At 43.4% G+C, this 14,168-nt stretch overlaps 1 protein-coding gene across 1 annotated transcript in view; it reads left to right on the top strand.

Moving 5' to 3' along the window:
• Window positions 1-2,526: 2,526 nt before the first annotated feature.
• The window catches only part of PPP3R1 (protein phosphatase 3 regulatory subunit B, alpha), a 58,992-nt gene continuing 47,350 nt past the window's right edge, over window positions 2,527-14,168 (top strand). The window contains exon 1 of the mRNA XM_065929034.1: window positions 2,527-3,000. Within this exon, the coding sequence (XP_065785106.1) occupies window positions 2,998-3,000 (3 nt within the window). The 5' untranslated portion in view covers window positions 2,527-2,997. The remainder of the gene's footprint in view (window positions 3,001-14,168) is intronic.

Here is a 14,168-nt window from a genome sequence, read left to right on the forward strand (position 1 = left end):
TCCAAACTCATCTCTTTCCACTCAGCAATCAAACTTCTCCAGACTTCTCTGTTTCTCTCAATAGTACCACTATTTTCTGTCATCAAACTGTAATGGTCATCTTTTATTTCCCCTCTTCTTATTCCCTACATTGGTTAAATTGCATAGTTAGTCCATTTTTACTCCATGTCTTTCCTACTGATACCTTCCTTTTCTCCACTATTGATACTTCTCATGACCTCATGCTAGCTGTTACCATTACTGTAACTAGTATCTCTTGTCTTAAGTGTCTCTCCCTCCGACTTACCTCCATAATACTCCCCAACAATCATCTTTTAGATGCTAAGTTTTCTAGGAAATAATAATCCACTTATTAGATATGTCCTTTGCCCTGTGTGTTTTTGGCAGGACCACTAGGTACCTGTTCCCTTAGTAAAAAACAAGAAGACTGACTACAATACTTTCTATTTTGACCTCAGGGGGAAAACCTGGATGATAAAAGTGCATTTTGGATTTACCTCTCTTAATGAATTCAGAATAATCTGTTTCAGAGTGAGAGATGCTACCAGTTTGTATATTATGCAGTATATACAAAACTGGGAGAATATAAGTGGTGGATTCCGGTAAATTTGCAAGATGCCAAGAAACAAGTAAACTGGCCTTGGTTTCTTGCTTTTGTTAGTCACAAAGCCTAGCCAATCTTTCACAGCTCTGAACTTTTAAATTCCTGATTTAAGTTCACAATAGATATGTGTTGAATGATTATAGCCTACAATGGTACAAATCATGACAAAATTATGGGTCACTTTGAATCTACTGCATCCCATATAGCTCAAATTCTTTCTCAGTATTTAACCCTCAGTCAAAATGATAATTTCATTTTCACTAAATGTATCCGAGGGACACACAAATGCAGTTACAGTGATGATCTCTGAGAGGTTGAGTTGAGGGGGAGGAATTTTTAAAATATTGTTCTTTTAAAAAGTGAGCTTGTCTTAATTTTATGATGAAAAACTAATTAAAATTAATATACCTAGCAAACATAAATGACAATATACCTCAGGGATTCCCCTCTGTTTTGGAATACATATTAGAATCTAAATAGCAACATATCTAAGTCAAGACTTATTAACAGATTAAAGGGTGGAAGAAACAGGGTCATTTCTTGGCCTTTCCTCCAGACATTCGCTCTGTGATACAGCTTGTCATCAAAGTTACTTTTCCGTATTTACCCGAAACACAGCAGTTTTTAAAGAAGAGGCGGGGACGAAGGGTGAGTTGCACATCTCTAGGGCACATCACTGAAGTTCTATTACAAATGATGAATGTTTATCACATAGAAAAATGATTAGCGCGTAAGAATAAAACCCATGTAAGGAGCTTTAGCAGACTGCCTTTAAAAATACTATAGCTTTTAATAAAACTATTGAAAAGAATTTGTTCATTAGGAGTTTCTGACCACTCAGTAAACATCTCTCTCTCTCTCTCTCTCTCTCACACACACACACACACACACACACACACACGAGATTATCAAGAATTGAAAAGGAGTAACTGGTTAAAACTGTTGCAAATTGCTTCCATCATTATCCTTAATCACACCTCTCCTGGCAGCTTTTTCTTTTTCCCTGAACATAACTTTCCTCCTTAGGCTTTTCTGGATTCCACGTCCCACCGCAGTTCGAATTTTCTGAGAACAGTAATTACCACTAAAGTGAATACAGCCCTACTAAAGGGACAAGTGGGCAATCGGTCTTTCAACGTTTCACAAAAACACTGCCGCGTCAAAAAGGTAGCCTGGAGGGTTTCAGGAAAATCCAGAGCTGTGTGCGAAGGGCTTCGCGGCGCCTCTCTACCGTCCGTTTCGTTGACTGCATGCCTCTTCCTGTCTTCCCAACCCGGCTCCTGACTGCCAAGCTATATAGGAGTGTGGGCCTGCGGGCGCTGCACCTGGGTGACAAGTGTCTAGATGCGACATGCATTCTGAAGGGCATCCAAGCCATCACACCGATGCAAAGATACCTGTCTTTAGGCGCAAACTGATTCCCTCTAGCCCCAGGGCTGGGGTTGGCCTCTTTTTGGTGAAGAGTCTAGGTGTTCCGACCTTAAAGCCGCTCATCTGTTCCTCCTCTCCTACGAGGTTTTCACTCCCGGGCCTAAGGCCCCCTGTGGCCAGGCTCCCGCACCCCTCGCACTTCCTCCCTCACAGGGAACCCTCGTATTTCCTCGTTTCCCCCTCTCGGCTCAGCCTCCCCCGCTTCACCCCCTCCACCCCGCCCGCCTCCAGCCACGTGACAGGAAGGGCTCCACCACGCGACGTCACTGACGTCCGCGCCCCCGCCCCCGCGCTCCCCCCGCCCTGCACGCAGGGGGCGGCCGGCGCGCTCCGCGCTCCCCAACCAGAGCTCGCCAGAGCGCCGCCGCGGCCGCCGCCGAGCGGGTGCGCGGGTTCCCGGATGTGCGGCGCTCGCGGAAGCCCCGCCCCCGCCGCCGGCTCCGCGCGCGCCCCCGCCCTCCGCCCCGCGCGCCGCTGCGCTCCGCTTTCCCCTCCCTCTCTTGCCCTCCCCCTTTTTCGTGCCTTGAGGTTGCGGGTCAGTGCGAGCCACTGCAGTGAGTCCGTCACGGCTCCGGTGCGGGCGCGAGCACGAGTGCGAGGCTGCAGCCCCCAAGCCACTTGGCCCCCTTCTCCCCCGCCTCCCCCCCTGCTCGGTCTCTCCCCACTTCTCGCCGTGTCTCCTCCCGCGCTCTCCGTCTCTGAATCTCGACCTTAATTTCTCTTCTCCCCGCCAGCTCCCGCGTGTCCAGTCACCCCGGCCGGCGCGCTCCCCGCGGCGCCGCCTGCCCTCCCCCAGCCTGAACCCCCCCTTCCCCCGCGGCCGTCCCGAGGGCCGCAGCCGCCCCAGCCGAGCGTAGCTGGGCCGCCGCCGCCGCCACTGCCGCCGCCGCTGCTTCCTGCGGGAGCCCGTCAGAGCGCCGACACTCTTCTCTGCGCGAGCGAGCCGCTGACCGCCCAGCAAAATGGTGAGCTCGCCGCTTCCCCACGCACCATCGCTCCCCGCCCGCCGCTTCCAGGGGCGAGGGCGGGGGCGAGCCCCGACGCCCCCGGGCGGCTTCCCCCGATGGAAAATTCGAGAGACCCGAGAGAGCCCCAGCGGCCCGGGGGCGACGGGCGGCAGATTGACAGCCTGGCGGGGCCCCCGCGCCCGCCCCCGGGCCTCCGCGGGGCGCCCCTCCACCCCTCCCCCCCGCGCCCCTGGGATTCCGCCCGGGCCTCGACCCCCAGCCGCCCCGGCCGGCCGCCGGGGACTGTCCCCAGATCGGCCCGCTTTCCCTCTCTCCGGACCCTCCTCCACGTGGAGCCCCCCCTTCACCCCCAGACTCACTCTCTCAAGTTCGGGGAGATTCCGGAATCCTACGGCAATCATAGGTGGCGAATGGCTCTTTATATAAGACCCACTTTCTCTCCAGGGCCGCGCTCTCTCCCACTCCCACTCTATTTTGAAGCAGTGAGTCTTGGCAGGAATCCTGCCACTTACTTCCCCCCTCTCTCACTGCTGTTTGCAACCTTACGAGGCTTTTTTTTCCCTTCGCTGCTGGTTTTCTCTTTGCAGTGGCGAACCGGAAAGGTCCAAGGTGTAGATTCATGAACGCAGTGCAGCTCGGATTGTGATAAACGGGTATACTTGTTTTTAACAGTGCTTACAGACTGCCAAGGGTTTCTCGTTTTCTTTGTTACCATCGCAAGTCTCTCCGGTGCTGGTTGTTTTTGAATCATGGCGATTTAAATTTGTCTTTCCTTACCCTCACATTAATCCCTAGGTAGAACTCACTGCTGTAGTGTTTCCGACCGACGCTAGGGGTGTGTCTCCCGCCTCTGTCACTGTAGCCAAGAAATCAACGACGCCCTTTTAGCCTGTTACCCTACCGGTTCTCTCGCTCCGGCTAGCCCGTGGAGTTTTCTCTTTGTAATCAAGAATTGCGTGCAGAGTAGAAAAAGTTTGCAATGCTTTTTCATCTAGATCAGATATCCGAACAGGTGATTTGGTCGTTAGGCTATTTCTAAAAGTTTTTGAACAGTTGTCCGAAGATTATTCCTACTGATTGCTAGGCGTTGAGTAATGTCTTACAGCTTTTAATTGTATTGTATTTCACCTTGTATGTAAAATTTAAGTATTTCAAAATAGCGTGGTGGGTGAGTCAAGAAATTCTGTGGACTGCAACTTGAGATCAGTTTAGTGTGATTGTGAGGGAGGAAAGTGACAGTAGTCAAATAAGTCAGCTTTTATTTAAAAAACAGGACAAGTGATTAAGTGCACCTATTGTGTGTGCTTAGTCATGTGGGACTCTGCGACCTCATGGATTATAGCCCACCAGGCTCCCTCTGTTCATGGGATTTTCAGGGCAAGGATACTGGAGTGGGGTTGCCATTCTCTTCTCCAGGAGAATCTTCCCAACCCGGGGATCGAACCCTCGTCTTCTGCATTGGCAGGCGGATTTTTTACCACGGAGCCGTCTGGGAAGCCGCAAGTGCACCTATTAGTGTCCTTAAAATTCAGATTAGGAGCAGACTTAAATGTTTGGTGATTTTGATATGTGGAGGAGGTTTTTCCTTGCCAACTTGGGAGGCAGCTTCGAGACGATTTTGGCCTTCAAAGTCAAAACTTAGGTTTTTCCAGACTGCTACAAAAACAAGTTATATCAGAACCATCCATAGTACAGTCTGTCTGTTTTTTTATTTTTTTGGCATCATCTTTTGGAGTTATGAATTGTGCTTTAGTGCTTCAATACAACTTCCTTATAGATGTATTTTACCCGAGGGTCCAGATCTTGAAGGTCTTTGTCCAATGTTTTTTTAACCTGTGTTTATAAAGGATACGTTTTGAGGAACAAAGACCTAGTCTTGTTTATGTAGTGTATAGGAGAATGATCTGACTTCCAAATAGTTCTTTTCCCCTCTGTGGTGCATCCTCCTCCCCCCCCCCCCGCTTTTTTTTCCCCTTGAACTACAGTCAGAATTTGGGAAATCCTCTTTTAGCTTTTAAATTTATCTTCAATGTTAGTGTTTCTTTATCTTTCAAGTGTTTTAAACTTCCCATAGGATATTTTTTTCTTCCAGGTCATTATTTCCCTCTTTCCAGTTTCCTTTTTAGTATTTATTTTCTGGTTCGCTCTTGGCTCTTTTTTCTGCCGTCCTCTCAATACCATTTCAGGGCATAATTTGTCATGACAGTGGCTCCTCAACTTTTAAGATTGTGTTGGTCTGCTGAGTATAGCACTGGTTCGAAAGTGTCAAGCCTGTACCTCAATTGTGCCTTACGGATTTGATTAGCTCAAATAAATAGGAGGTTTTGGAGTGATCTGGTTCATTTTCTTGTTAATTGAGCATGTAGTTCTGAAAACTTTCACTGTCTTTGGAAAATCTTTGTAATTTCTCTTGAGTATCATGGACATACTTGGATTTTTGTCAATAGATTTTAATTTGTGAGTTAGTGATTAATTCAGGTAAGGGGAAAGCACAGAGGCTTAGAGATTGAATTGAACCTATCAAGACTCTTTTGACAGGTATTAATTTTAGTTGCTACCTTAAAAGTAGCCAACTTATTTTTTACCTGTTGTATCTTTCCCTCTCTTCATCATGTTTGTTTGACTCTTAAAATGTTGAGCAAGTGGGCTGAAAATTATGCATGTCTTCCATATAAAATAGTGGGTACTGAGCTCCTAAGATTTTTTTCTTGAATCATAAATGATCAGTTTTCTGTGATTACATAAATGAATGTATATTTATTGAAATAACTGGATGTCATCACAATTTTTTCTGTAGGTAGTTATGTATAGTTTTAGAGTACTTCAGTGTTACTGAAATGCTGAGGTAGAATAAGAATAAAATAATCAAATAGAATACTTGTTTGAGTGAGTGAAAGTTGCTCAGTCGTGTCCAACCCTGCTTATTTAGATGGGTATAATTGAAAACAGTCTCAGTTTTGAAGGAGTAAACTTTGTAAGGGCATTTTTAGAATCTAGTTAACTTTTCATTTATCAGAGGTGGTTTTTACTTGCTCTTAGCGTAATTCAGAAATATGACCAGGTTTTTGGTTGGGATAGGTAATACAGATTTTGTTTTGGATGCATAAATGAACATACTGTATAAATAATTAGCTATTCTTTTAAATTTTGTTTCTTAGGGTAAACTTATATTTCCTAAGTGACCTTTTTATATTTTTGTGTTTTTTAAACTTTTTATTAAAATTATCTCCACTATCTGTGATGAGAGCCTGAAGCATATTTATTGATGTCTGCAATAACTGCAGTTGGGGTTGTACATAGGGTATTTTAGTTCGGATTCTCTGACCAAGAAAGGCTACTTGGGAAAAAAAGGCAAGCAACCTGCCTTAAAGAGAAAATTTCTCCACTTGCTGTGTCCCATAGTTGTTTAAAAAAATAAAAAGGTTCAGAGTACAAGGTAAAGAAGCTGACTAAGGGTCAGTCAGCAATAAGAGGGACAGATAAGTGTGGGAGGATCAGGCGTCTGTCATAGGTAGTCAGGCAAGCAAAAAGGACAGAGCAGTGTAAGAAGTCAGCTTGGGCCAGGAGGATTAAGCGACTCAGACTGTGGGCTCAGAGTCTGGGCAGTCAGCAGGGATTCATTCACATCAACAAATGCTTGTCGATTTCATCTGCTCTTCACTGGTTACTGTGCTAGGTTGTGGAGAATATTAAAATGATTAAGGCAACTTTCCTTCTGTCGTTTAAATGGAGAATGGAAGACAACTGCCAATAGGTGTGGAAAAAAAATTAGCATTCATTACCATATGAATAATGTACACAAGGCTGGATACAAATAAAGAGCAAGATCACTTTCTGTGGGATTAGGGAACGTTTTATGAAGAAGATGACTGTTGGGCTGGGTCTAAGAAGATTATTTGGGTTGCAGTAGTCAGAGATGGATGCAGCTGGGGAAAAGACTTTAAATTCTGGAGTAAGGAAGAGACAACATATATTTGGAGCTCTGACACTTAAGATGTGATTCCTGTATTAGCTGTATCAGCATCATCTGGAAAGTTGTTAGGTCCGACGCTGAATCGGCTGAATCGAGAACTCTGGGGTGGGACCAAGTAGTCTAGATTTATTTTGCCTTCTGGGTAATTCTGGTCTATGCTAAATTTTGAGAGCCACCATTTAGAGAATGGTTCAGTGGTAAAGAATCTGCCTGCCAGTGCAGGAGATATGGGTTCAGTCCCTGGTTTGAGAAGATCCTCTGGAGAAGGAATTGGCAACCCACTCCAATATTCTTGCCTGAGAAATCCCATGGACAGAGGAGCCTGGCGGGCTACAGTCCAAGGGGTCACAGAAGAGTTGGACACGACTTAACAACAACAATTTAGAGAGCAATGTTGTTGTTGTTCAGTCTCTTAGTTGTGTCCGACTCTTTGCCACCCCATGGACTGCAGCATGCCAGGCCTCTTTGTCCCTCACCATCTCCAGGAGTTCACCCAAGTTCATGCCCATTGAATCAGTGATGCCATCCAATCATCTCATCCTCTGTCATCTCCCGCCCCTGCTTTCAACCTTTCCCAGCATCAGGGTCTTTTCCAGTGAGTCCGCTCTTAGCATCAAGTAGCCAAAGTATTGGAGCTTCCAGGACTGGAGCTTGAAGTCAAGTGGGCCTTATGAAGCACTACTACCAATAATGCTAGTGGAAGTGATAGAATTCCAGCTGAGCTATTTAAAATATTAAAGATGATGGTGTTAAAGTGCTGTACTCAGTATGTCAGCAAATTTGGAAAACCCTCCAGTGGCCACAGGACTGGAAATGGTCAGTTTTCATCCCAGTTCTAAAGAAGAGTTGTGCTAAAAAATGTTCAGACTACCAGACAATTGCACTCGCTTCCCATGCTGGTAAGGTTATGCTCAAAATCCTTCAAGCTAGTCCTTAGCAGTACTTGAATCAAGAACTTCCAGATGTGCAAGCTGGGTTTAGGAAAGGCAGAGGAATCAGAGAACAACTTGGAATGTATTTATTTGACTTTTAGCTGAGTATCTGTTAATATTCCTAACATTGACTGTATAAGCAGAACATAATTGTAGCTTCGGGAACTTAACCAACTGGGTGAACAAGACAATTGTTATACAGTGTAATATGGTTAACAGAGTAAACACAGGGTGCCGTAAGAGCACGTGGTAGGACAGAGGTGTAATCCAAACTATTGGGGATTGAGTGGAGAGATGAATGTCACTCAGAGAAAGCTTCTTGAAAGAGATGGTGCCTGAGCCGAGTCTTAAAAGAATGAACATCTAGCCAGTGGAAAAGGCACTCTAGGTAGAAAGTTTTATGGCTAAAGACACCGAGGTATGACTATCCAGGCCTGAAGTTCAGCATGGCTGTTAGGGTGGCATGGAGAGAGAGGGTGGTCAGGTAGCCAGAGGCAGGATTATTGAAGGGTTTGCTTAACACATGCAGGAGGTAAGTTGTTTTTTTTTTCTTAAAGCCTGTGGAAGCTATTGTTTTTAAGTAGGAGAATGACATTGTCTCATTCACATTTTTAGAAAGATGAATTTGATGGTCTGGGGATAAAATAGGAAAGATGAAAGTAGACATGGTGACCAGTTAAAAAGTTAACTGCAGTTGCATGAGAAATAAGGGCCTCAAAGAATGTAGTTAACAGTGCAGGTGGAGAGACGAGACCAGGTATGAGACACATTTAGACGGTAGAAGGTATGACTTGGTGTCTTAGTTTATGGGGAAGGAACGGGGTGAATCCTGCTGGGGCTTCTGGCTTAGGTGACTGGGTAGATAACAGTGCCAGCCACTCTGCGGTATTTATCAAGCCTCTGTGTACTTGATTAAGATTTGATTCTAAGGATATACTAGAATGCTATCCCATCCTAAAGAAACTTCCAATTTGCTGTAATGACCGTTGTTTCATCTCTAGTCTCCTCTTACCGTTTGGTAAATAATGCTTAGAATGCTGTGTTGCAAGATTCTAAGTTCAGTAGAATAGAGTGCTGTGAAATATTAACAGTGCCTGCTGCATAGATACCATGGCCTAGGAGGTAGCAGAATGAACTTGACAGCCTGGAGGCAGAAAGAGGTAGCATATGTGTGAGCAGTGATTCTCAAAATAAGGATCCTGAACCAGCAGCATGGGCATCGTCTGGGACCTTGGTAGAAATGTGGATTCTCTGTCTAGGAGAAACAGGAGAAGGAGATTGGGAGGAGTGATGATGGTTTCTACTTAGGGCACAGTGAATTTAAAGTAGTCATGGGTCACCTGAGTGGATATGGCTAACAGGCTATGTCGGGATGTAGAAAAGAAATTGGGCTTTTATTAAAGTTTTGAGTGTTACTTGTATTTGTTTTAGGTAGTAGTTGAAGTCATGAAGCTGAATGATAGCCTGTAGATCTTTTTGTGTAGTCGCTAAGTTGTGTCTGACTCTTTATGACCCCCATGGACTGCAGCCCGGCAGACTCCTCTGTCCATGGGATTTCTCAGGCAAGAATACTGGAGTGGATTCCCATTTCCTTCCTCAGGGGATCTTCCCGACCCAGGGATTGAACCTGGATCTCTCCCACATTGGCAGGCAGATTCTTCACCACTGAGCCACCAGGGAAGCCTAATCCTATAGAGAAAGAATATAAAACGATGAAAAGGACAGACCCTAAAGAACACTGCATTTAATAGCAGATGAACCTGTGGATGTTGTCTGAGAATAAGTAAGCCAGAGAGATAGTTGGAAAATGGGAGTGTTGATGTCACGTTTGAAGGAGTCAGCAGTGTGGAGATTTTGCAGAGATCAGGAAAGAGAAGAACTTAGTAGTGTCTTTTGGAGGGAGCCGGCAAGTTCTGGTGACTTTGGCAGTAGTACTAGAAAAAAACAACGTTTTGTGCTGGTGGCGAGGAAAACTAGGATGCTGTGAGTTGAGGAGTAAATGGGTAGCCAGAGACTGAAAGTAGACTCTTCTTTACTGCTTGATTTATGGAGAAACGATGAAAGTCAGAAAATTTAGGTTTGAGGAAGAATTTATTTTTAGGGTTAAGGGAATGAACCAGGAAAGAAGGAGCAGTTAAAGATTCAAAAGGAAAAGTTGGAATTCTTAATGTTTTGAGGGCCCCAGGGAGGTAGGAGGGAATATGAGTCTCCTTAGACAGTAAGAGAGATTTTTCTCAACCATTAACATGGGAGAGAGAGAGCTAAAAATGAAAACTATTATAGAAGTTATAATCTTTAAGACAGTGACTTCAATTAAGCCCTAGGTAATGAAAATAAGATTGCAAAGAATGTAAACTGAGAATGCAGAGGCCTTGTCTATGTCTTTTCATTGTTATAGTCCAAATGCTTGATATATGATAGAGATTAAGTAGTGTTTGAAGAAGGAATATGTGGATGAATAAGTGGAATAAAGGAGTAAATCTTGATGACAGAGTTGAGGGCAGTGAGTGTCAGTTCACTTTTTGAGCCATTTATGGAAAATGGACAAAGAAAGATTACCTTGAGTGGTTTACAGTGGGGGTAATTCTTGATGTTCTTTCGAGTTAGAAGAAAGCCAGGAGAGGGAGCTGTGAGAAAAAGGATGATTAACGGAATGAGATCCAACCAGTCCACTCTAAAGGAGATCAGTCCTGGGTGTTCACTGGAAGGACTAATGTTGAAGCTGAAACTCCAATACTTCGGCCACCTGATGCGAAGAGCTGACTCATTGGAAAAGACCCTGATGCTGGGAAAGATTGAGGGCAGGAGGAGAAGGGGACGACAGAGGATGAGATGGTTGGATGATGGTATCACCGACTCAATGGACATGAGTTTGGGTGAACTCCGAGAGTTGGTGATGGACAGGGAGGCCTGGTGTGCTGTGGTTCATGGGGTCGCAGAGAGTCGGACATGACTGAGCGACTGAACTGAATGGAATGAGCCCAAGAAGTGGTAGGAAAAAAAGATGGATAGAAGGAAAAGAGGGACATGGAAAGAGAGGGAAAGAAAAGAAGATGAAGAGAGTAAGTCATGATGACAGGTATGTTTTAATAATGGAATTCGAACCAGGTGACCCCGTATCATCTCAGTAACTGGAGATAGTTTGAGGCAACATCTGCTGAAGTTGAGACTGATGCTGAGGTGAATGGGGTGGGTTGAGGATGACAAGTAGGGACACAATTATAATTTCGATTTTGAAAGATTTGATAGGTGGTTAACAGGGTATTAGGTAAATATTAAATAATAGATAGATCCAAGATCTAGAAAGTTCATCTAGAAAAAAGGGGTTTTAACAGGAAAAGAGGTTAATTGTCAGTTTTTGTGTTAGTAACTTCTAATCAAATTACCTAGTTATAAGAGGAACTGTTTTCTGAGTTTAGATTTTATGATAAGGGGAACATCTAGTTGTAGATTAATGTTCTTAAAACATTTTTAAAGTTCTAAACACACCATTGATACATTTACTTAAAACATAAAACCATACTGAAAGTTATGAAGTGGAAAATAAGTCTTTCCTGGTCATTCCTTCTTCTTGTGTTGATTATTGTTAAGTGCCTTGTATATTCTTACAAGAAGTTTGTGTGTGTATCCCTTTCTTAAAGCTATGCCAGTGTGTGGATTTATTAATTTTTTTTTGGTAATTTAGCTCTTATTAAGGTAAGACTTAAAGAGATTTTTAATGATGCCATGCTCTAGTTTTCTCATTACAATCAGTTTTATTCCAAGGTTTTTAGTGATATTTCAAATGTAAGCACTGAGTCGAAAACAATTCAGCATACTTTAAGTTAGGTAGCAATTTCATAATGGTTGAGATTGGTACTTCAGCATGAACTATGATAGTATTCTTATAAAAATTACTCTTAGGGAAAAGAATATTTCACTAGAACATTTTTTGTACTTATTTTTCCCACTTAGCATCTTATTAAGTGTTAACAACATCTATAGCCATTTTCTAAATTAAAAAGAGAAAATGATCTTCAAAGTGTAGTAGAGAAAGCTTTCATTTTATTTCAGGCTTGCCAAGTTAAATTTCTTCCTCTTTTACCCTTCCAAATAAAACTGTTTATTCAGCAGTCCATCTTCACTCTCTCCCTTTCTGAGTTTTCTCCTTAGAGTCCCATACCTCCTTTGTGGTCTCGGGTTGACAGTAATTATAACTAATGTATGGGCTTTCCTGGTGACTCAGACGGTAAAGAGTCCACCTGCGGTGTGGGAGACCTGGGTTCGATCCCTTGGTTGGGAAGATCCCGTGAAGGAGGTCATGGTAACCCACTCCAGTATTGTTGCCTGGAGAATCCCCATGAACTGAGGAGCCTGGTGGTCTACAGTCCATGGGACGGCAAAGAGTTGGACATGACCCAGCGACTAAACACACAGCACATAGCTAATGTATAGATCTGGTGCAGGAATAAAAATTTGAAATGAAATGTGACTAATTCATGTTTTTGGATTTGTCTTTGGATTTTATAGTCGTGTGCTATAAAAAGTGTTTAAAACTTTAGACGATTTCGATAGGAAATCCTTTAAAATTCAGCACAGGTGCTTCAGCAAGTCATTGGTTCTTACAGGTTACTTTCGCAGAGTTCTGTTTTGGTAGTTAAAGCTCTTTCCTACCAGTATCAACGGCAGGGTCATATGGTAACCCCACTGCTATCCTAGAAGCATTTCTGTAAATAAGATAGCACTTTGACTTGTGTTCCAGAAGCATTATTAAGCTCATCTGTGCTCTAGCCAGGTCTCTTCACTTTCGTGAACAATTACAGAGAATTCATTTTTTTCTTGTATGTCAGAACTAGGTATACAGTTTTAAACCTAGGGACGAGAGTGTGATGCACAACTACCTACACAAAGAGTCCAGCCTTTACCATTGGCATTACTAGAGCTGTCTGTTAGTACTTTCTCGAACTTTTCCTTGCTGTCTATAGTTTTCAGGTGAGTTTTCGTTCATATCCTCCCGAGTGCAGTGCCACGTGCATCCTCCGGTTACAGGCAGGCAGTAAGCTGCAGCCTCTAGTGTTATTTGCTTGTAGCACAATTTTTAGTAAAAACTAGAATGTCAGGTAGAACCAGTGCTAATAAGTAATAAGGGAAACCTGTGATTTAATCTGTGCTCATGTTGCATCTGTTTTCCTGACAAATAGAATTTCATGAATTATAAACTAGTTCATAATAATCTTTCTCAAATAGTGAATTTATGAATGTACAGGTATACTTCAGGTCTGCCCTCAGTATCTAGCTGTGACTCTTGACCATCATACTTTTGACTTTTATCTATGTTTGCTTATTTTCTTGTTTTTTCAGTCTACTGCCGTCTAGATCTGTGATGTCCAGTTCAGTAGCTGCTAGCTACATGTGGCTATTTAAAAAAAATTTAATGAAATAAAATTGTAAATTCAGTTCTTTGGTCGTAATATCTGTAAGTGCCCAGGGGCTGCTTGTAGCTTGTGGTTACAGTATTGGTGCAGATACAGAAGAACCGGCATCATTGCATAATGCCGGTTAGATAGTGCTCATCTGGAATGATCATGCTCTGTTGGCAGTAATCTTCTAATTATCAACATGAGATTGGGGGTTGAAAAGATTTGACTTTAGACTCTGGTTTTGCCATTTTCTAGCTAAGTTGCTGTTAAGTTGCTCAGTCGTGTCCGACTCTTTGCCACCCCATGGACTGCAGCGTGCCAGGCTTCCATGTCCTTCACCATCTCCTGGAGCTTGCTAAAACTGATGTCTGTTGAGTTAGTGATGCCATCCAACCATCTTGTTCTCTGTTGCCCTCTTCTGCCTTCAGTCTTTCCCAGCATCAGGGTCTTTTCCAGTGAGTTGGATCTTCATATCAGGTGGCCAAAGTATTGCATCAGGTGGCCACATTCTAGCTAAGTGACCTTGGACAAATGCCATAAACTCTGTAGACCTTGTTTAGTATGTGTGTAAAGTGGGAATAACTGCACCTGAGAGACAGGTGACCCTAGATAGTCTGGAAATCACTGCCAGCCTAGGCTCCTACATATTATAGGAATTCAGTAAATACTTGTTGAGTGAGTAAATTGAGTGAGTTCATGAATTCTTTATTTATTCTCAGTTTCACCATCTTCTATGTACTGATGATTCATATTTTTGGCCCACATTATTCTCTTCTTCTCTAGTCCATAATTGCTTACTGGATATATACTAAATGAGGATGTCTGTAAAATGCCTCAAACTCAATGTGACTAAAACCACAC

The sequence above is a fragment of the Muntiacus reevesi genome, chromosome 3 (assembly GCF_963930625.1).
Source record: "Muntiacus reevesi chromosome 3, mMunRee1.1, whole genome shotgun sequence".
NCBI classification, from domain to species: Eukaryota; Metazoa; Chordata; class Mammalia; order Artiodactyla; family Cervidae; genus Muntiacus; species Muntiacus reevesi.